This window comes from Labrus bergylta, chromosome 2 (assembly GCF_963930695.1).
Source record: "Labrus bergylta chromosome 2, fLabBer1.1, whole genome shotgun sequence".
Taxonomy (NCBI): domain Eukaryota; kingdom Metazoa; phylum Chordata; class Actinopteri; order Labriformes; family Labridae; genus Labrus; species Labrus bergylta.
The window spans coordinates 36,790,219-36,813,712 of record NC_089196.1 but is presented as its reverse complement, the minus strand read 5'-3'; the positions used below and the strand labels follow the sequence as shown (position 1 = coordinate 36,813,712).

The window sequence follows — 23,494 nt, the reverse complement described above, 5'->3', positions numbered from 1 at the left end:
ATCTCAGCGACCAAAGTGGAGGTGTAATGACCTCACCAGTCAGCTGAGCGAGCTGAGAGCCTGCAGGAAGGGCCATTACTGTCATGTTTGTGCTGCAGCCCTTTTTAAAGAGGAGAAAACACCACCAAAAGTCTGAATTTTTCATCTGCTGCTGATCCTCTTTGTGTGCCTTTAGCATGAATAATGCAGAGCATCGAAGGGCCATCTCACAGAAGAAGAGAGCCGAGATAAGATCGAGTGTTAACGATGTTAAATCTGACCTATTTTTATGTCATCTGCCAATGGGCCGAGGAGCTTCTCTCTCCCAGTCCTCCTTCATTCTCGAGACAGCAAACAGTAAAATTATGGACAGCATCATCTTTCCACAGATATAAAAGTTTCTGCATAAATACGTCAGCTGATAAGTGTCTAAATGCCAATCTGAAAAAAGTGTCCACTATGTCCACTCCGGGGAATTTTTCCTGATGACAAGGAACCTCTGGAGGAAACCACAGCTGGATCTTCGGGTCTAAATAAAGTTCTGCAGAACAGATTGCCCCTTAAATGTTTCTGTTGGGGGAAAAGATGCTCTAAAAGTACAGGCATGTTGAAGATGTGGCCTGCAACCCTGAACATTTAAAGCTCCCCTATTCTCCTCATGTTCACCTTTCATGTCGTCTGTCTGTGAAGCCTACAGTATAGAGCAGCTTTGCATAGTTAGCAGCTCAAAAACCTTAACCTCTGCAACGTGCTCAAACTAGGATTAATATTGGAGATGTTTTTTGAAAATGGAGAGAGGTTAGAACACAGAAAGGTCTTAGAGTTCCTGGGAGTTCATCGGCTCTTGGGAGGAAAACATGACAAACTGTCTCTACCTGTGAATTTTGGGGCAGCTGCTCCGTCCTGGTCACAGTCGATGGCCACTGTCTCCTCGTACACCTCGTTTGTCTCTTGGCCTTTCTGCACCTCGACACCTCCTCGCTCAATGTGGCCCTCAGGGGCCGTCTGGTCGTAAATACTGCCGTTAGGGGCCAGCAGCCCCCCCACTTCCACAGACACCTCTCCGGCTGAGGTGTCTGATCCAGTGTAGACAGGTGGAGGTGGGACAGGGGGCAGGGAGTCTCTGAGGACCGTGTACTCGTAAGTGATGTAGGGAGTGTGCGACCGTTCTGGTTCCACACCTGAGTGATGGGAGTAGAGTTAGACGAGTCTGGGTCAGGTTAGATCACGCAGGGTTCAGACCAGAAACAAAGAAAAACTAAAAAACAGAACCAAAACAACTCTGCTGTTTTCACGAGGTGTGTTAGTTTTACCTGTGCCACATTTTTAAAATATAAAGAACTAATAGGTACAGATAGTTCAGATAAAATCCTTCAGGGAAACACATCTTCTCCACAGACTGTAAGTATGAATGTTTGAAGCCTGAGTGATGTCACCCGTCTGTTCCTGCAGGGGGGCGCTGGAGTCCCATCGATGGCGGTCTCCATGCTGGAAATGCTGTCTCAGTCTAACTTTCAGTCAACCTAACGACAGGCTGAGAGCTGGAGCTGAGGCGGGTTTTAAACCTCCTGACAAACCGTTACACCGCGCCCACCTGTCAATCAGGTCAGCTACACGCCTTCATTGTGAATAACTCTTATCCTTCATCAAATCAAAACTGATTTAAGGTAGGTTGTAGAGACGTCAGAGAAGGGGCAGACACCTCCTTTCAACTCAGGCTCTTATTGGCTATTATAGGCTGGGAACAGCTAATGGAAGCTTGTAATTGGACCAATGAGGTGCCATTTGAGAGGTCTGAGTGCGGCTGTCATGTTAATGTGTCTGAAGTGGTGAAGGAGGAAGTGAAAGTGTACCAGGATATTGATGGCCTGGTCGATGGGGCCTTTGGTGACGATGTACTCGATCCCGGTCTCATAAACGTCCATGGGCCGACGGTATTTGAAGATGGTTCCTGCTGCGTGGAAGTTCTGAGGACTGTCCACCTTGTAGGCTCCATTAAAGAAGAAGTTTCCTGCCTGGTCGGTCACAGCTGAGGAAAAAGAAAAGGACACAGTGGAAAGCTCAATCAAGTAATTCCACAGACTGAAAAGTCAAGGTTGCCCCTGAGTTTCCTGTCTTTAATGTCTTTGAAGCAGCTCGAGCAGCGTTAGTAAAGACTGTGGGTTAATGCTTTCGAGTGGGAGATATATTTGAGTGTGATCGGCAAAAACAGTCAAAAGATAAGCCGCGATTCCTTACAAGAGCATCGAGTGGCAGCATGTAGAAGTAAAAAAAGAAGAGGCGAAAAAACAGAGCCCTGAGGAACCCCACAAGAAGTAGATTTATGAAATATTTTTGTCTTTTTGCTTCAAGGCACAGTATGTAAAGAGTCCACCACGAGGAGGCTCTCAATCGAGGGGGCGGGGGGTTCATCTGGTCGTCTTGACTATGGTCAACTCGGGGATTCGTTTTCTTCGTAGCAGAGAGAGTCACTCCCATGATTCCCCGACAGCCTGAATGTCAGCTTTTTGTATTGTTTGGATTGAGAGCCCCCTGGTGGAGGACTTTACATACTGTGCCTTTAATTTAAGATAATTTAGTTTAAAATTCTACTTTGGTTTTTGTTATGGACACATTAAAAAAATTAACATAAGTCCGACAGAAATCCTGCAACAGCTGATAAATCAACCCTTTAAGTCCTGAAAGTGAAGTCATTTTTATCTTTTAGTTTTTCTTTCAAAATAAAGTGATTATATTACAAATATCATATTTATTAAACATTTGAAAAATATCTTCTGTTTGTATGTTTGTGTCCAAAAACCCCACCAAGAACATCGGCCGACTTCTTCCTCTCAATGATCTGGATGTCCCATGATCCTTCAGGGATTTGAGTGATGAAAGAGTAACCTTGACAACAGGAAACATTTATCCATCAATCAATGAAATCTTTTTTTAATTATGTGACTATAATATTTAGAAACCGAACATTTAGAGAATAAAATCTCCCTAAAAACAGGCTGAAACCTCAAGCTCAGTGTTAGCTTTTTGTAACGTTTTTGTAGTGTTTTTATATTCAATATTCACCCAGACTCAGGGCCCCCGCGGCGGGAAGTTTCCGGTGACTCTGCTGCAGCTGCTGCCGTCGCCCTGACAGACGCCACACTTATCCAACGTATTGGATGAAAACAGCACTTCCATCACACACCGATTGGCTGAGCAGGAAATCAGGAAGTAAAATGAAGAATGGACAGAAAAACAGAAGAAAATCCGTAAATCCTAAATTAGTTCTTGAACCAGTCATAAAGGTGCCGAAGAAAGCAAACACAACATGCTACTGATGCTCTGAATCCGTCATCACACCAGTATCAAAACTGGACTATAACAGCTTCCTGTCTGTGGTTCAAGCTGCTCACACAAACCAGCCCTGGTGGAGTGACACCAAATAGACAAAGTAAAGAAGACACTGGACTCACCTCACACTTACCGTCCACGCAGACACCGCGGTAGCTGCTGAACTTGCAGGACGTGCCGTCTCGTGCCGTCACCATCAGCTGTCTTTGGCCGTCCGTCGTTGTGCAGTGGAGGTCACAGGGGTTACTAGAGATGTGAACGTAGTCGTCTGGAGAGGGGCAACACAACACTAGGAAGTAAGAGTTTCTTCTTCTATCCACCGTGCACGCTGAGACGGATCAGCCTCAATAAATGTCTATAACCAGAATCACTTTCAGGGTGGACTTCTGTCAGTGAACGGGGCTCATCTGCACTCAGAGGGCATGATGTCAAATTTAAGTTTATCAGAAAAGAGATAAAAGAATTTAAGAAAGGCGCAGTATGTAACTCTGACCCCTAGTGTTTAAAATGGGTACTGCAGTCTAAATTCTAAACATCATAGAGAGCTGTCCCCCCCCCCCCTAGAGTCCATGCTCACTCAGGTCACCATGTGGTGGACTCTGAAGCTTCAGTGTTCAGCTCTCCATGGGTCCTGTAAACCTTTCTGTGTTCTAACCTCTCTCCATTTTTCAAAAGCATCTCCAATATTCGATCCTAGTTTGAGCACGTTTCTGCTCGTGGAGCTTATTAGAAACATGCAGAGGCTTTTTAGGTCGGGTACAATCACTTCTATCTGAACCACTTCTCTTGACCGCTTCCATCGCTGCAACACCTGTTGACCTGATAACTGCTCTCATATCTGACAAACCGAGGGGCGTCAAAACGGCCGTGTGGGGGGGGGGGTCTTAAAAGCGCCTACCTTCTCTGGTCCAAACAAATCCAGAGCATTCAGGAGCAGAATCTAAAGTTAGAAGGAGGACATACTGGCTGCTGCATTGTTGTCAGAGAAGCCAGCACTTCAACATGTTTCCTTAATGATCAGATAGTAAGATACCTTTATCATTTACGTAACTACACATCTCACTGATTGGACCGTTAAGGATGCTGACAATCTGGATGCAGAACATTAAATCTCAGCAGCTCACAAAGGTCTGACCTCAGTCCCCTCTGCTCAGTTTAATGGGTAAAGAGCGGTTGTGTGTGTGGGTTTTATGAGTGTAATTACCAGGATACAGAGGTTTCCACTGGTAGTTCCTCCCACTGTAAAGCTGAGAGTTAAAGGACCAGCACTGCTCCTCTCTGAAGCTCCTCCCAGTGGCGGGACATTCCTGCAGAGCACACCCACACACAGCACGGTCCATTAAAAGAGGTCTGTTTCACACACTTGTTGAGACCCCGTTTTTACAGTATGTTATACAAATAAATTCTTTTTGAGCGTTTATTAGTGCAGGGATAGTTTTCAGAGAATGCACGATCAGCCTGAGCCGCGCCCAGGCTTCGCTTTCAAACAGCTCCACGCTGACACACCCCGGGAGGCCGTGTCTGCCACTACCACGGTCCTCTTACTGTCAGAAGGTTTGTTTGTTTTAATAAAGAAGTGAGAGAAAGTGATGAGAAATTAACTGCAAGCCTGATACCCACTTTAGTGTTGCAGAGATGATATTTCTTTGGAGTTCCTGTGCAGGTCATGTTGTCCTTCCCAGCAGCAACTTTCTTTCTTTGGACAGAAAACAAACAGTGGCAGAAAGAACAGAATATCATTAAACAAAGAGCCTGTAACTGATGAGAGACATACAAATAAAAGTATCAGGATGCATTATAAATGAGCCTATATTTCTGTTTTAATGATGACTTAAAAAGCATGGCATAAGGGCTTTGACCCGTGCATGACCCCGTGCCTGGTGTCAGTCCCCAAGTTTCATTTGACGCTGTACAGGGCTGAAGCAAGATGTACCTGAGGTGAAGAGAGCAAGGGAAGACGTATCTTAACTTCACTTATCAACTGTTACGTCCCTGTGATGTTCTGCCTATCATCAGTCTGAATATCATGGAGGAGTAATGGGGGAAAGAAAGTCCCAAGGCCCCAAAATGCCCAAAAACATATATATATATATTCTTTTTAAAAAGGGTTTCTGATATGTAACCGAGGATTAGGACTGCCGATGCATGACCCTGTTGTTCAACAAGTAGAGTAACGAGTGCGTTGTGAACCAGGCTGTCTTGGTGCATCCTACTATTTGGATAATGTGCAGTTCAAGCGGCAGGAGAAATGCTGCACCATTGACTTCAAACAGCTTAATTTTCACTTTCTGCTGCCTGAAGATCTCAACATGCCACCATTTTACCTCATCTCCTTTTAAGATCAACACTCCCAAGGGGTGGGGGAGTGTTACCTACACAACATGGCCACTGGGCGTAAAAGTGACCCTTTCATTAATAACAGTTACTGGCTATTAGGGTTGCACTGTGCCGTTAGTTTTTACACTAAAACGTTAATTTTCATCCTAAAATTGTAAGGTATAGATATGACTGACCTCTGCTTGAGGCAGTGTCGCTCCTGTGACATCACTCCCCCTCCACAGGTACGTGTGCAGGCGGTCCACTTGGCCCACTCCCCCCACCAGTACGTGGTCACTTCCAGCTCCTCCTCCAGGCTGTTGGACGCAGCGCCATCCTCCTGAAAACACAGAAAGTACATCTGAACATTTAGCTATTCTAAGGGACATTAAAATCACATCAAGAGAGAGAGAGGAGAAATAGTTTGATTTACAGTAAGCTCAACACTGAGCTTCATTTGGCCCACACACCATCAGAGATTAATCCATCAGACTGTGACTGCTTGACCATCACCCCGACTCAACGTCAGACTGCAGAACGGTTTACACGTCGGCCACAACTTAGACTTTTTATGAGGAGACATGTTCCCCCTTGAAGCAGATTACATTTAATTTGTTGCATGTGTTGCAATGCTTAGGCCAGAAAGTCCACTCTGTCACAACCCCAATAATAAATCTGAAATGTGGCTGTGTACTTTGGTATTATCCAGGAAACGTCACAGCAAGTCAACATTTTTCACTCTGACAAGTAAGACGAGCAGAAGCAGCAGAGAGAGCAGTCGATGAAAAAACATTCTGGGGGGGTGAAGATTAGATACAAACAGTTTTGGAAATGCATCAGTGGATAACTTCAGCTGGCCGCTACAAAACCCGACTGAAGTGCATGTGCAGAGTTTTTCTTTGAGGAAAATGCACCTGATCAAATCTTTGTTTTTTTCGATTGACAGGCTTAGATTTTTTCTGAAAATATAACAGAAAGGACGCCAGCAGAAAAAATACATTTTGTAAGGTAAGGTCCATTTTTGGAACCAGTCAAAGACTATCCTGCTGTGTTCTCACATCAGCTCACTCTGACTAGGGGTCTGTCAGGAGAAACTCTGGGTGAAGTCCAAGCGAAATATTTGGCTGTTCACGTTCACATATAAACTAAAGCCCCTCCTGATAATCTCCAGAGTTTTTCAGGAGATTTCTGTAAGTGTGAAAAGGGTTTTTGTGTAATAGTTAGTTGTTGCATAATCTGTGTTTAGTGTTATGAACAGTCGGTCATCTTCTCAGTGTTAAACTTCTGCCCAGATGATTTGACTCAGAGTGAGTCAGAGTGACAGGAACTGAGCGTCAGAGCGCTGCAACGTGTGAAGACGGTCAGCATTTCACACATTCCTGATGCTCAGCAACATTAACTCAGGCCGGTGGCTGCGTCCCCTCACTCACACAGATAGATCAGAGTGACCGCTGGAATGTGCACTGAGCTCCTTGTAAAGGTGTGAGACAGAGCAGCTGGGAGATAGGGCGAGAGACACTGGAAATACCAGACAGAGAGCGTAAGTGAGAGAGAGACAGGAGAGATAGATGAGTACAGAGAGAGAAAGAGAGAGAGAGAGAGAGAGAGAGAGAGAGAGAGAGATGTGTACAGAGAGAGAGAGAGACAGTGGAGAGTTAGGGGCAAGAGAGAAAAGATAAGGTGATGGGGTACGAGGATCAGTAGCTCATCAGTGTTAGCAGAATACGTATTAGATTCAGTTCTCATGAATTTGAGTTTAATTGAAATCCTTTAACATGAAATGATTAAACATGATGATGTCTGACAGTCACTAACAGTTTGATGATGAACGATAAAGTCTATTTATGATGTGAATGACCCACAGAGGAACCAACTGGACCTTTGCTAAGAAGGTCTCTGGTCTCTAACTTCAAGCTGTTTTTTTTCTGTTTATCGGGGGGTCTGGGTTTTGGAGGCATTTGAAGCCGGTAAGTCCACATGTCGCCTTTCAGCTCCTCCTGGGTGATCTAAAGCTGTGGTCCAGACTACATGAGATAAAAAAAACCTTTCCATTGAGCTCAGAGTCTACCTGAAGGTCTCCTTGCTCCTTCCCCCAAAGGTGCTCCCAGCCCCAGTGGATTCCTGATACAAGAGGAAAACCACCTTAGATGGTCCCTTTGGATACAAAGAGGCTCCTCACCCCTATTGAAAACTTGATCTCCTGCAGATTGGAAAATCCCTTTGAGCAATGGAGCCTGGTAGGGTCTTGGCTTAATCAGTCCAAGAAGAGGGTCCAGACATGGAGAGATTCAGAAGATTCCCAAGAATCAGTGAAAGTGGAGAAGAGCCTGCCAACGAGTGTGTGGTGCCTGCATCTTGACCAAGGAAGGCCTGACTGGGCTGAGTGTAAAACATAAATGAAGCAGAAGCTCAAAGTGACGGGTGTCAGGGCTCCAGGTGCAGTACAAGTTGTGTACAATAATTTGACCTAAAAATGTGAGCTTTCAAATCATCTTGATGGTAACGAGGCTTGTGTAACCAAAAATATGGCCCTTTACATTTCACACCAGCGTGTATTATCTTGGGTCAACTGGATGTAATCTCACAGCAGCTTTCTAACAGAGAGCTCTGAAAGAGAACTTCTGTCTCTACCAGTCTGACAACAGTATTTCTAACCACTGCGCACCACCTGTTGACTCACAGTGAAAAGGGTCCTGGTTTGAATCCCCGTCCTTCAGGAGTCTCTCTGTGAGGACGTTCCTGGTTTGAATCCCCGTCCTTCAGGAGTCTCTCTGTGAGGAGGTTCCTGGTTTGAATCCCCGTCCGACGGGAGTCTCTCTGTGAGGACGTTCCTGGTTTGAATCCCCGTCTGACGGGAGTCTCTCTGTCAGGAGGTTCCTGGTTTGAATCCCCGTCTGACGGGAGTCTCTCTGTGAGGAGGTTCCTGGTTTGAATCCACATCCTTCAGGAGTCTCTCTGTGAGGACGTTCCTGGTTTGAATCCCCGTCTGACGGGAGTCTCTCTGTCAGGAGGTTCCTGGTTTGAATCCCCGTCCTTCAGGAGTCTCTCTGTGAGGAGGTTCCTGGTTTGAATCCCGTCCTTCAGGAGTCTCTCTGTGAGGACGTTCCTGGTTTGAATCCCCGTCTGACGGGAGTCTCTCTGTCAGGAGGTTCCTGGTTTGAATCCCCGTCCTTCAGGAGTCTCTCTGTGAGGAGGTTCCTGGTTTGAATCCCCGTCTGTCGGGAGTCTCTCTGTGAGGAGGTTCTTGGTTTGAATCCTCGTCCTTCAGGAGTCTCTCTGTGTGGAGGTTCCTGGTTTGAATCCCCGTCTGACGGGAGTCTCTCTGTCAGGAGGTTCTTGGTTTGAATCCTCGTCCTTCAGGAGTCTCTCTGTGAGGAGGTTCCTGGTTTGAATCCCCGTCCTTGTTCCCCGGCATGTTCTCCTCGTGCATGTGTGGGTTCTCTCCTGGTACTCTGTCTTTCTCCCACAGTCCAAAGACATGCTCGTTAGGTTAACTGCTGACTCTCTGAATGTGAGTGTGTCTGTCTCTATAAGTCAGTCCTGTGATTGGCTGGTGAACAGTCCAGGGTGTAACCCCGCCTCTCGGCCAATGACAGCTGCAATCGGCTTCAGGCCCGAACGGGAAAAATGGTATATAGATGATGGATGAATAGATGGTGTGAAAAAACATGGCAGTGATTCTGAGAATATTTCTCTGACTGTTACGTACCTGCAGCCCCCTGGTGGACAGGTTCCCTACGGACACTGCCAGCGTTAGGAAGCCCAGCAGGACCACACCCGTCTCCCTGCACTGTTCCAGTGAGCGCACCTTCATCCTGGTTAATAAGAGAGTGAGAGAGAGAGCTCCATCAGGCCTTGTACTGTACCCGAGCTCTGACATTGGGAAACAATAAGACAGACGATATAAACTTCTGATTGGAAGATCTTGATTGTCCCTGAGGGACGTACAGACAAGACACATCATAAAAACAGCACAAAGACAGAAATACATCTAACACATAGCAGTGTGCGCCCCAGGTTTGACTTCCTCACTCTATCCCTCCTTTTCTTTAACCTGGATTTCCATATTCAGATTGCATTTTTTCTCGTGCATAAAAAAGTACTACCCTTGATTCTCATTTCACATGTTCGAGAAGCATCAAGACATCAAGGAGAAGGAAAACGTGAATGCACACTGTAATGTTTCTGCCTTGTGTCCAGTTTGTGATTAGTGGAAATCGTCTGGCAGAAATCAGCGACCTCTAAAACTCTCAACACGTGACATTTATCACAAAAATAGAGCAGCCAGAGTTATGATTTATGGAGAGAGTCTAGTCCACAAATCTGTCCCAGTTTCTAAATCGAAGCACCACCCAGTGACGAGTCTTTCACGATGCCTGAAGGGTATAAAGGAAATGTTACGACCACTAATAAGTTCTCGGGGCATTTAAAATCCCACGTCCAGGCACTTATGTGAATTGTAGATGAAAGCAAATTGCCGAGACATGCGGGTGTTATTTCTTGTCTTTTCCCCCTCTCCCCATTTCAGGCTTCTCCGCTTCCAAACCCACAGAAGGGCCTGAAGTTGGATTTTTGTTACGCCAAGAGAACACATTTGTGGTTGTAATATTTCCTTTCTGACTCTCCAATGAAATCCCTCGCTTCCAAGAACAACTCTCTGAGTTTTTTTTTTTTAGGGAGGGGGATACCTGAAGCTCTGCAGTCTGTTACATATGTGCAGAGCGCAGCGTGTTTGACAGAAAGTAACTTGTGTGTCGAGCCAACATTCACATAGCAGAGCACACACACACACACACACACACACACACACACACACACACACACACACACGCTTTTTCCTTCAAAATAAAAGACAGACTTCTCCTGAAGTGAAGCTGCTCCATTGTCCCTTCTGGGCCTCCGTACATGTGTGGTGGTGACTGTGTCTGCAGAGACTCTGTCCTCTCACTGGATTTTACTGTTCTGATTTGTGACGGTTGACTTGGGACGTTTCTGGGGGCGGAGCTGGTGTGTTTCCTCCAGCCAATGACAGCGCAGCAGGTGAGTTTAGGAGTGGATACAATTCAGTGATTGGACGAGATTCAAAGCGGTGAATATGACGGACGTGGACGTAGCAGCAAAGAAGAGAAAATATAATGAGAGTGAGGAGAAACACAGAGTGGATAAAGATCGTTCTAAAACGAGGGTGAACCTTGTGTTGTCTTTTACCCGTGGACGTGGAGTTGATCTACTTCCTGTTGGACAGGAAGGTGACAAACACCGGCGGTTAGCTTGCAGTGTAGCTACAAGCAGTAAACGTACACACTACATCCTGCAGTGAGTGTGGAGGTGATTTCTGTGTATGTTCATGCAGTCACGTCATCCAGGTGATGGTTAATTCATAGCTTGATCCAAAGGAATCTTGACTGGTTGATGATTTTGAAGATGTTTCACCTCTCCTCCTCCGAAAGGCGTCTTCAATTCTTAACTTTTTGGTGCACGGAGCTAGAAATGTAAGCCCCTGTCATTAGGCTGCCGCCCTCATACAGCACACATGACATTATTTCAAGCTATCAAAACGTCAAAGTCCTCACCAGAACTTTATGTTCAGAGGAGAATCCTTCCTCTGCGCCGCTACAGATAGCCTGGAACGTCTTGCCTGCCATTTGGTTGATTCCAGAAGTGTGTGACTTCTAGAGCTGCTGCTAATTACATTATTCTTTTAATATGAAAAACTGTCCTTGAATCAAAGCAAACATGAAGCATTATACCACAGGAAGCAGAAGTGCAGCGAGACGACACTCCTAACCTAGCAACGATAATTTACTGTAAGCGCTCTGAAATAATAATAATAATGATTTGTTCTTTATTAATCCAGCGAGGGGAAATTTGTTTTTACACTCTGTCTAGTGAACATGCTACACAAACACAGGCTGAAATACACACACATGCACAAACAGGATCCTGTGGACATGCACTAATGGAGAGGTTTCAGAGTGAGGGGGCTGCCCACAGTGGGTGCTCCTGAGCTGGTGGGGGGTTAGGTGCCTTGCTCAAGGGCACCTCGGCAGTACTCAGGACGTGGACCTCTCCAGCTACCAGGCCAATTTCCGTCCTTGAACCGGTGACCGTCTGATTCCCAACCCAAGTCCTCACAGACTGAGCTACTGCCGCCCCAAATTGAGGTCACGGTCACTACAAGAACCAAAAATCTCTGGAAAATAGCTAGGCAGGTCCGAACAAAAGTTCTAAAATAAACTCCCTGACAGCTGTGAGGTCCCCCCCTCCCCCCCCCCCCCTGTAACCACAGGGGCTCTTCTTCACATAAACAGAGTTTAGTGTTTATAGAACTCCTGCCTCACCAGCGTTATTAGCTTAGCCTTGTTAGCTTAAGGCTGGTAGTGAAAAGATGTTCTGGATTACAGCATCAGGTGAACTCAGCTTCAGATGAAACCCAGTATTATCTGTCAGCTTTCCAAACACGTCAGAGAAACCAACAGGAGAACAACGGCATGGCAGCCGACCAGCGTTTTTCTCAGACAATACACGCCAACGCCAAGAACCTGTGTGTGTGGATGTATTGGCAGTCTGTGGCGGGCTGGCGCTAGCATGAGGAGGGTGACACAGACAGGCTGCTGAGAGGCCTCAGGTGTAGGAGAGGGGAGTTGGACAGCGGAGGGGGCCCGTGTAAAAAGTTAAACAAGCCCCAATGTGCTGGAAGGACGAAGGTAAGTTTCCTATAACTTCACACAGGTAGGCCTTTGTTTGGCTCTTCAGACCACCAGGAAATATAGATGTGTGCATGTAAAGGCTAACATGAACGTGCACAGACACACAGGAAGAGGAGGGTACCTGAAGAGTGCTCAAGTGCCCTCCTTTTCCAGCACACGGTTTGTTGTATACATGAGTGTAAAGACACAATGAAGCCTTTCACTGACAGGAACACTCCACCTCAAACCTGTGTTCTGACAGGATTTATCCCAAACTGTTTGCAGGAAAGAAATCAGTCTGAGCGCGCTTAAGAAAGTCTTTTTTCATTCACTTTAAATCCAAGAGTTTCAATAATAAAAGGAGCTTTACGTCTTGGCTATTGCGAAATGTGAAGTTCAGTGAGTTTGTCATCATACAGCGAGGAGGTTCCTGGTTTGAATCCCCGTCCTTCAGGAGTCTCTCTGTGAGGAGGTTCCTGGTTTGAATCCCCGTCTGTCAGGAGTCTCTCTGTGAGGAGGTTCCTGGTTTGAATCCCCGTCCTTCAGGAGTCTCTCTGTGAGGAGGTTCCTGGTTTGAATCCCCGTCCTTCAGGAGTCTCTCTGTGAGGAGGTTCCTGGTTTGAATCCCCGTCCTTCAGGAGTCTCTCTGTGAGGAGGTTCCTGGTTTGAATCCTCGTCCTTCAGGAGACTCTCTGTGTGGAGGTTCCTGGTTTGAATCCCCGTCCTTCAGGAGTCTCTCTGTGAGGAGTCTGCATGTTCTCCTCGTTCATGTGTGGGTTCTCTCCTGGTTCTCCGTCTTCCTCTCACAGTCCAAAGACATGCTCGTTAGGTTAACTGCTGACTCTAAATTGTCTGTAGGTGTGAATGTGAGTGTGTCTGGTTGTCTGTCTCTATAAATCAGTCCTGTGATTGGCTGGTGAACAGTCCAGGGTGTAACCCCGCCTCTCGACCAATGACATCAGGGCGACTTGGGGATGAGCGTCCTGATGAAAGCAGCAGAAAATCACTGGTTTGATTTAAAGATAATTCTTGATTTAGTTTGACCGTATCCATGTTTTTTGTGCCCTTGGCCTTTACGGCACAACAACGAAGGTAAACTGTTAGAAGTACAAAAGTATAAAAAGTATAAAACATAAATGAAAATAAGGAAGGATGCATTTAAATATTGAACCTTTTGAGGGAGAACTTCAGGGAGACATTCTTGGCAGCAATGTCTGAATCGGCAAAACTCTCCAGGGAGGCTCCAGGCTGCATATACTGAACACTCATACACACACATAGACACACACACACACACAGACAGACAGACAGAGAGAGCTTCTAGGAAAGGGCTTCATAGTACATCCCGTGTCCTCAGGTCCAGTTAGGCTCCCTTGTTAAAATAAGCAAACAGCTCGTCTCGCCCTGTTTGCAGTCTGGCTTTCTCTGGCACTAAATATTGGTGACAGGTGTCTTAAAGCAGGCGAGGCAGCACCTGGACTTCATTATCCAACCAGACACAGCTGGAGCCCGGCCAGCTGCCAAACACACACACACACACACACACACACACACACACACACACACACACACACACACACACACACACAGGATCACACAGAGCAGACACAGCTGCACGTGTGTATACACACTGCCAGTGGCGTGACTGAATACACACACACACACACACACACACACACACACACACACACATAGACACACATTAAATGTTCCCACCATGCACGCCCAGGCCTTAGCCATGTGCACACTCGGGGACGCATATGCCCTTGCATGTTGACTGTTCTCACTTTAAAAGTTGATCACACAGAAACTTGCTCTCCCTCTCAGCTGCTATAACACAGCGCACAGCTCCCACAGCTAGGTGTTTGTTCTGCCCTCTGAGTCTGCCTTCATGACATCACAAAGGGCAGTAACCCCTCCCCCAGGTGGGTGACACTCCCACAGCTAGGTGTTTGTTCTGCCCTCTGAGTCTGCCTTCATGACATCACAAAGGGCAGTAACCCCTCCCCCAGGTGGGTGACACTCCCACAGCTAGGTGTTTGTTCTGCCCTCTGAGTCTGCCTTCATGACATCACAAAGGGCAGTAACCCGTCCCCCAGGTGGGTGACACTCCCACAGCTAGGTGTTTGTTCTGCCCTCTGAGTCTGCCTTCATGACATCACAAAGGGCAGTAGCCCCTCCCCCAGGTGGGTGACACTCTCACAGCTAGGTGTTTGTTCTGCCCTCTGAGTCTGCCTTCTCACCGTAAACAATAGAACATGGAGCGAGAAAGACCGAGTACACCCAAGCCCTTCCAGAGAGGGGGTGTGGTCAGAAACAGCTCATTTACATATTTAAAGGTACAGACACAGAAACAGCCTGTTCTGAGCAGGGCTGAAATAGAGGGGTTTATAGACATGATCAAATACAGGATCAGAGTGGATTTAGAATAAGACACTTCACACACATGTTTTGAGGAGCTCTGAGACTTATTGAAACTGAAGAAGAGGAGGAGAATATGTGAGCTTTAAGTCGTTTCATCTCTTGGACAAAAGTCTTCAGTGTCGTCTCACCGATCCATCTCCCTGAATGTCCTCCTCAAGTGGGTAATGTCGATCTTTCAGTTGAGTTTCATTTCAGGTCAGAACGACCTCTCCACAAAGTTACACACGACCACATCAAACGCAGAGTTTTCATTGGTTAAGACCGAGGTTGAAGGGGTTGTGAGGAGTCCTCTGACCCTGACCTCTGATCCAACCGCCAAAGCAACCACAATCTACGCATCAGTCAGACCACCAACGAGCAAACAAGTTGTTCTGGTTCATTTGTCTTACCATCTAAAGGTCGACTGCTGTGTCCGCAAACGTCCCAACGATCCACAAGAAGTAAAAGATTTCATACAAACATATCACATCCATCCCGATCAGACACGGCGCAAAGAGGATGTGGGAACAAGACACGATCCATAGGCGGCAAAACTACGGGAATATCATACATTAGGAAAAGAGCGGCGGTGATGTCAGCAGCGCTTTTCTGAAAAGTTGGAAGATTTTCAACTTGAGCGCTCGGATCAGCTGCACAAAAAAAGAAGAAAAGACGCTGGGCGCTGTGCTTTCTGCCGAAAACAATAGAGGGGAAAAGGACGCTAGCGCTCAAGAACAGCTGGTGAACATGGAGCCTTGTACTGTCTCCGTACAGCACGGAGCCTCTGTACCGTGCTGTACCCAAGCACAATTGCCCCCCCTGCAGCGCCACTCCCACGCTGGCCGGCGCGGCCCACGGTCACACTACACAGGACTATCAGTGCCTAAGCACGATTACCTCTTGTACATAACGTCTTAATACAACACATGCACACTGTTATTATGAAGAGAGAGAGAGAGAGAGAGAGAGAGAGAGAAAGAGAGAGAGAGAGAGAGAGAGAGAGAGAGAGAGAAAGAGACGTGCAGTCGAGTCTGCGTCTGCACATCAGAGACAAACACAGAACATGACAGCTACTTTACAGCCTTTTTTAAACCATTTTAATCAGATACAGCAATAAATAAATTAAAAAATAAAATAGACGCGCAGCGAGTCCGTGCATGAGTCCGCGCAGACGCCCGCACATCGGAGAACAACACAGAACATGACAGCGACTTTGTGTCTTATATTGAGTCATGTTATTCAGATACAGACATGAAACTTTGGATTTCTCCTTAATGAAGGCTGTCAGCGTTGTGTACCTGCGTGCTTGTGCTCGTGCATGAAGTGTACTGTGCCTGAGCACGATACGGAGCGGTCACACCGGTCAAACGAACTGGACTTTAGGCTTGAAACGTGCCTGGGCACGGTACGGATGGCCAGTGTGACCGCGTGTGCCCTAAGAGGAACCTTTGTAGCTCCTGCTTCAGAGTAGGTTCTCTCTCAGCGCCAGCAGAAAGTCCCCTTGATAGTTCTCAGGGAACTCCCTCGTGGATAGTTCCTCTTTGTTTGGTCCTAAAACACCTCGTGGTCAGAGTACCCGTGACAGTTAGAGTGACCTCGAGTGGCAGAACAGCCTGCGCACCATTCTCTAACAGAACTAAATATGTTCCTTATGGAGTAAATAAAAAAGATGAAAACAAACTTAAACTACACACACACACACACACAGACACACAGAGACACACACACACACACACACACACACACACACACACACACACACACACAGAGACACACACACACACAGAGACACACACACACACACACACACACACACACACACACACACACACACAGAGACACACACACACACAGAGACAGACACACACACACACACACACACACACACACACACACAGAGACACACACACACACACACACACACACACACACAGACACACACACACACACACACACACACACACACACACACACACACACACACACACACAGAGACACACACACACACACACACACACACACACACACACACACACACACACACACACACACACACACACACAGAGAGACACACACACACACACACACACACACACACACACACACACACACAGAGACACACACACACACAGAGACACACACACACACACACACACACACACACACACACACACACACACAGAGACACACACACACACAGAGACAGACACACACACACACACACACACACACACACACACACACAGAGACACACACACACACACACACACACACACACACAGACACACACACACACACACACACACACACACACACACACACACACACACACACACACACACAGAGACACACACACACACACACACACACACACACACACACACACACACACACACACACACACACACACACACACACACACAGAGAGACACACACACACACACACACACACACACACACACACACACACACACACTTGGTCTTCCTCCTCCTTGTTGCTGTAGTTTCCCAGCAAGTCGAGCAGGCAGACCCAGAGGGTAAAAGTAAACACTGTCCCCTCATCCTCCCATTCTCTCCCCCCCCCCCCCCCACCCTTGCGCCGTATACCTACCATGACGGCCCCTTGGGGCCCCTCGCCTCGCTGTCTTGTTTTTGTAGCGCTGGCAGCCTCAGCAGACAGACAGACAGCAGTAGTCTGTCCCCTGGGAGGTAAGACTGATACTGAACTGTTTAACACTGAATATCCTCTGACCTCTGTTGGCCGTCTCAAATATGATCATATCCTACAGCAGGATTTGAATTCTGATTGTTTGATATGTAAACAAAAAGTTTGTTGCATTTCTTCACCTTATCGTAATTCAGGAATCGGGAAAAACAACAACTACACTACCCAGAACCCTAGAGTATCACAGCGACGTCTCTGATTGGTGGAGCCTGCTGTCACCATGGAAACGTTGGCTGTTTACAGCTACCACTGAAGTTCAAAGCACTAAACACAAACTACAATATCAACACTTAAATAAAGATAAATGTAGTAAGAAGTTCTGTGTACGTTCAGAAAGAAGCGCGATAAACGATCGTATGTGGGTCTCTTTACAATCGCAATGGATTGTGGGATGCGTAGTTCCTTCACTCCCAGGAAAAACTACAAACACAGTCCTGTACCTTTGCCTTTTACGTTTTGTGTGCAAAATCAAATGTTTTACAGTCACGAGTTATCGATTAGCTGGTTCCAGGATTTTGAATATTGATGTGACCCCCCAAAAGAGAAACAGGACTTGTGTCGTCAAATCCAAATAAAACCTTTTTACGAACATACTGAACGTGAAAGACAAACGGGAAGTATTTCAAAGAAGACACCAACTCCATTCCTCGACGGTCGTTAGCAGAAGTTTCTGGGACGATGCTCGTTTTGTTGTTCTTGAAGAGTTTAGTTTTGTCTGCGTTTAGAAGTCACAGCTCACAGATCTTGTACAAATCAAAATGCATGCTGAAGATTTGTGAACGCTTAAACATCACTGAACAGCTTTGGTTGCATCTTCTCCCCTAAAATTCAAAAGTTGTGATGTGCATATTTCAGTTGAGAGATTGATGGCTAAATGGTCGAGACAATTTTGTTGATTAGATTTGGACAAAAACCACTGCATAGTGTTCATGATTTAAATCAGACATAAGTGGTGATGGTGTTTCTGTCTGCCCTCTGAAGCCCACATCGGTCAGACCGCGGAGCGAGTGTGGTGTGGCTGTCTGCTCGTCAGCGGGTAGACTCATCAATGAGCCAAACTCTCTTCTTCTTCAGTGCACATGCAGAGGAGAATGAATCAGGGTTTTATTGCCCTCTTGTATGCAAAGAAAACGAGCATGAGAACCAACAGACAGACAGATGGGCAGGCGGAGGACGAGATGGGAAAAGAGGATGATGGATACGAGACAGAGGGAGGAGAAGAAAGAGAAATAAGCAAAGACTTAGAGGACGAGTAAAGAAGCCAGTCTGAGAAGTTGAGGAGAGGTCAGCGGAGTTTAGAAACCCCCGAGGCAAACAGAAGCTGGGGCAGATTGCTCACACTTGAACTCTGACATATTTATTGACTCGCTCTTCGGGGCTGCATTTCCCAGGAAACTGCCAGGCTCAGTTCATTCTTTCATTCACTTGAAAAATGAAAAAAGAAATGTACACTGAGCACGCTTTGCAAAGTCAAGGGAGCCCATTAGTGCTCTGTCTGACCACCAACTTTACCTACTGAATATATTAACAAACTACACAAAGACTGCTGACGTTCTGCACATTTTCAATGAGGGAGAAGCTCGAGTCCCGCTGGCTGTGTTGTTGTCAGAGCCGTGTTTACATGGACGGGACGGCCGGCTCCTCCCCTTGTGTATAAAAGCTGTTTTAGTCAAGAACTAGAGAGAAGAAGAAGAACATACTCACTGATTATTTGGATGTTAGTAAGAGTTTTTAGATCACGCTCATTCTGTGTCAGTTTACATGAAATGTGAAGCTACGAGCTAACTAAAGAGCGCTAACATTAGCATGCTAACACAGCAATGCAGCTAGAGCAAAGGACAATTTTGTCCGCCGCTTACACTTAGCTCTTACGTGCAATGTGAGTGGAGGAGAGTGGAGGCTTCAGTATGGAGGAGGCGTGGCCAAACAGGAAGTCTGTTTTGGTTTCATGCTGGTGCTCATGGGCGACATCTACTGGATGAAAAAGTTGCTCATTCTTCCTCTAACAGGAGAAAAGCACCACCTGTAGAAGTTTAAACAGCAGACGCTCAAAGGGTGCAGTCTGCGCCTGTCACGGCTGTTTGCTGTTCCCTGTGCTGTTCGTCCCCCCGCCCCTTCTGGTGTCTCTGCACAGGTGAAGCTTCTGACTGGACGACGACGCACACCTGGCCTCAGTGCTTTAAAGCCAGTGATGAGTTCAGGAGGAGAGGGGGGTTGTTTCTTTTGATTTAGTCGTCTGTCTATTGGAGGAATTCCTTTTGTAAATGTTCAGTTAAATTCCGGTGCATCAGACGCACTTTGATACCTTTTCTTTCATCGGAAAAGTTGCCGGCGGTGAATACACACAATATTCGTGTCAGAGGAAGGCGGTTTTAACCTTTTTCCCTCGAGGAGACCCCCAAAACCGACTGCGTCTTATACACCATTGCGACTCATATTCCGAAAGTTTTACAGGAAGTAATTTGGACACCTCAATATTTGAAGATCGGGTTGAGGTAAAAACAGAAACCACACAGAACCTTTAACGGCGTCCTCAGCCTCTACAGTACCATCTTCTGAACAGACTTCTGACTTTCATTTTGAACCCAAAGGGTGTTTAATGTTGGCACCAGGACTCGTTTGAACGAGGAGAAACTACTTTACTACCATAAAAAGAAGTTTAGCATGTTTAGAAAGTAAAACTAGAAGGCCAAGACGTGGAGAGGTTTTATCCTGTAACTCTTCAGAAACAGTAAAAACCAGAATGCACACTTTGACAAGTAGTAAGCCTCTACCTCACCACTGTACACACACACACACACACACACACACTGAGAAACACACACACATCGCCCTACAGCTGACAAGTTTCCAGACAGACTCTGGCCTCTCTAGGTACACACATAAACACACATACACACCTGCACACATAAACACACATACACACACTTCTGAAGGAGAGTCAGCATTTTTTTGTGGATTTGTTTTGGTCTGGTGCAAAACACAAGTCTAATTGGCTCTGCTTTACCTTGTAAATACACACACACACACGCACACACACACACACACACACAGCCACTTACACACACACACACACACACACACACACACACATACAAACACACACACACACACACACACACACACAAACACACATATGTACACAGGCAAAAAAAAGCAGATACAAATCACACTAGCTCTCCAGGCATGCAAACACACTGAATCAGAAAATACACAAAGAAGTACACACTTAACACAGCTTACTCAAGCATGATATGCACACTGTCACACACACACACACACACACACACACACACACACACACACACACACACACACACACAGGAGGTTTCAAATATTTACTCACTCACCTCGCCTGCAGCAGTCCAAGGGCGTCTCAGTCTGTGTTGAGGATGCTGCTCAGTGTGTGTATGTGTGCAAGTGTGTGTGTATGTGCAAGTGTGTGTGTATGTGTGTATGTGTGTGTGTGTGTGTGTGTGTCAGGGTGCCAGCGACAGTGGTGTGTGGTGTGGTGGTGCGTTGGTGAGTGCTGTTGTCGCTCTGGAGTGAAGAGGGAGAGACAGACAGAGAGAGAGGGGAAGGGAGGGAGGTAAGGTGTGCTCTCTCTCCCTGCATCCCTCTTCCTCCTCCTCCTCCTCCTCCTCCTCCTCCTCCTCCTCTCCAGTCAGCAGGAGCAGTAGAGTGGCAGCGGAGGGAGAGGGTGGGAGGGTCAGAGGAGAAAAAACAGGAGCAACCCTTGCTGGCTGCTCTGCTTTCATTCTCTCAAGAGATTGTTCTGAAAATGCGATCATCTCTGAGCCCACTGAAGCTAACACATTTCACATGCTTATATGATATCCACGCCTTCCAATGGTCTGCCTCTATCTCTCTCTGTGAGTCCGTTGTCGGGGTGAGGAGATGTCATGCTGAGAAAATGGATGGAAACAGACAGAGACAGAGGGAAACTCCAGATTTCCCACAGTGCTCCCCTCCCCTGGGTCTTCTCTTCATAACAGCTTCCGGAAAAAAGGCACTCACTTATTTTTCTTAAGTTGCGCCACTGATTTGGTGTTTCTGTAAATAGCTGAGCAAACACAAAAACGCTGATGCTCTAATTCTGTAGGTAATGCAACATTCGTACTGCCCAAAAAAACTGCAGGATTAATTGAACTATCCGACGTTATAACAACTGGCCAACATAGACAGAGAGAACAATTCTACCCTGCACACACCAGAGGGGAGATTCATGGCTCTTCATCGACTTTTTAGATTTGAAGGCGACTCCTTCTGAGAGGCTTTTCTTCAGTCCGCTTTGAAAAGGTGAAAGTTTTAACTTTTCACTAATATACTGTACGTGTGACATTCATTTTATTTACATCCATGCATTGGTTGTCTATGCAATTGCACCCTTTGAAAAACAAGCTATTCTTTTGCTCCAACCATTAATTTAGATTTCTGGAGAATTACTGCAGGACTCTATGGACGCATCGTTGCTTGAATAACATGAGCCTCTGTATAAAAAGTATAAATAAACATCTTAAAGGAGCAGTATTTAACTCTGACCCCTAGTGTTTAAAATGTATACTGCAGTCTGAATTATAAACATCATAGAGAGCTGTCTCCCCCCCCCCCCTCACTCAGGTCACCATGTGGTGGACTCTGAAGCTTCAGTGTTTATCCAGCTCTGCATGGGTCTGTAAACCTTTCTGTGTTCTAACCTCTCTCCATTTTTCAAAAGCATCTCCAATATTGATCCTAGTTTGAGCACGTTTCTGCTCGTGGAGCTTATTAGAAACATGCAGAGGCTTTTTAGGTCGGGTACAATCACTTCTATCTGAACCACTTCTCTTGACCGCTTCCATCACTGCAACACCTGTTGACCTGATAACTGCTCTCATATCTGGCAAACCGAGGGGCGTCCAAAACAGCCGTGTGGGGGGGGGGGGGGGGGGGTCTTAAAAGCGCCTACCTTCTCTGGTCCAAACAAATCCAGAGCATTCAGGAGCAGAATCTAAAGTTATAAGGAGGACATACTGGCTGCTGCATTGTTGTCAGAGAAGCCAGCACTTCAACATGTTTCCTTAATGATCAGAGAGTAAGATACCTTTATCATCTCACTCTCTACACAGCTCACTGATTGGACCTTTAAATAAGCATCAGTCAATAAGTTAAGGATCAGTTTTGATGAAGGGTAACAGACATAAGTAAATGGACTTGGACAACACGCACGGACTATGTGGAAATTGGGAGTAAGTGTGAAACATTTGCCTCACTTTTGGATTTCCATTTAGTTATTCAGATACAACAAACGTTCTGGATCTGTCAATGAAGCTCCCACTGTCCTCTGTTGTTCGTCAAACCAGAGGAACATTTGTCTCTTCACTGTGTGTTTTATGATTTGATAAGCAGGTATCTTCTAGAGAAGGTGAGTTCTTCTTACAGACAGTGAAAGTCGAAAGCAGCTGGACAGACTGTGCTTCAGACTCAGGAATGAGAGTGAATGATGAGAGGACGTCTGAGGACCACCATGTCTGCCCACCATGTCGTCTTCCCCTCTGTCTCCGTCCCTCCTGCTTTATTACTCCTTTTTCCCCTCTTGTGTTTTTTTCTCCATCTTTTCTCTTGTTTCTCACCCCTCCCGCTCGTCCTCTCTGTATGTTTCTCTCTCTCTCCTCTTTCGCTCTCACTCCTTCCTCGACTCGTCTCTGTTTCCACAGCTGTCTCTCCGCAGCTTTAAAGCTTTGCACTTGTTCTCCGGATTACTCCTTTGTCTGTTTTTTTTTTGGATCTGTCATGCTTTTGTTGTTACGTTTTGCTCTTCATGCATTTTAAAACATATCGTATGTTGGATGAATCTTTCAGTCCATGCACCAGAAACACTATCGGGTGGTTACCGGTGTATTTTATTAAACCAGTTCCTGAAGCTCCATGTGAAATGACGCTTGCACAAACACACCTAGAGCTTCTTCTTCTTCTTCTTCTGTCCTTTCTCTCTTATCCTCCTCCATGCATTTCTCTCACATGTCTAATAGGGCTTTCACACTTGCAGAAACCTCCTGAAAAACTCCTGACA

The 23,494-nt window shown here is 46.3% G+C and overlaps 1 protein-coding gene across 1 annotated transcript in view; it reads right to left on the bottom strand.

Moving 5' to 3' along the window:
- Positions 1-21,059, bottom strand: part of adamtsl2 (ADAMTS-like 2) — a 27,939-nt gene extending 6,880 nt beyond the window's left edge. The window contains 12 exon segments of the mRNA XM_065962569.1: positions 842-1,137; positions 1,140-1,160; positions 1,833-2,008; positions 2,785-2,865; positions 3,043-3,064; positions 3,067-3,149; positions 3,398-3,577; positions 4,514-4,616; positions 4,930-5,005; positions 5,823-5,965; positions 9,335-9,440; positions 20,793-21,059. Coding sequence (XP_065818641.1) covers positions 842-1,137; positions 1,140-1,160; positions 1,833-2,008; positions 2,785-2,865; positions 3,043-3,064; positions 3,067-3,149; positions 3,398-3,577; positions 4,514-4,616; positions 4,930-5,005; positions 5,823-5,965; positions 9,335-9,439 — 1,286 coding nt within the window. The 5' untranslated portion in view covers position 9,440; positions 20,793-21,059.
- Between the last annotated feature and the right edge of the window lie 2,435 nt (positions 21,060-23,494).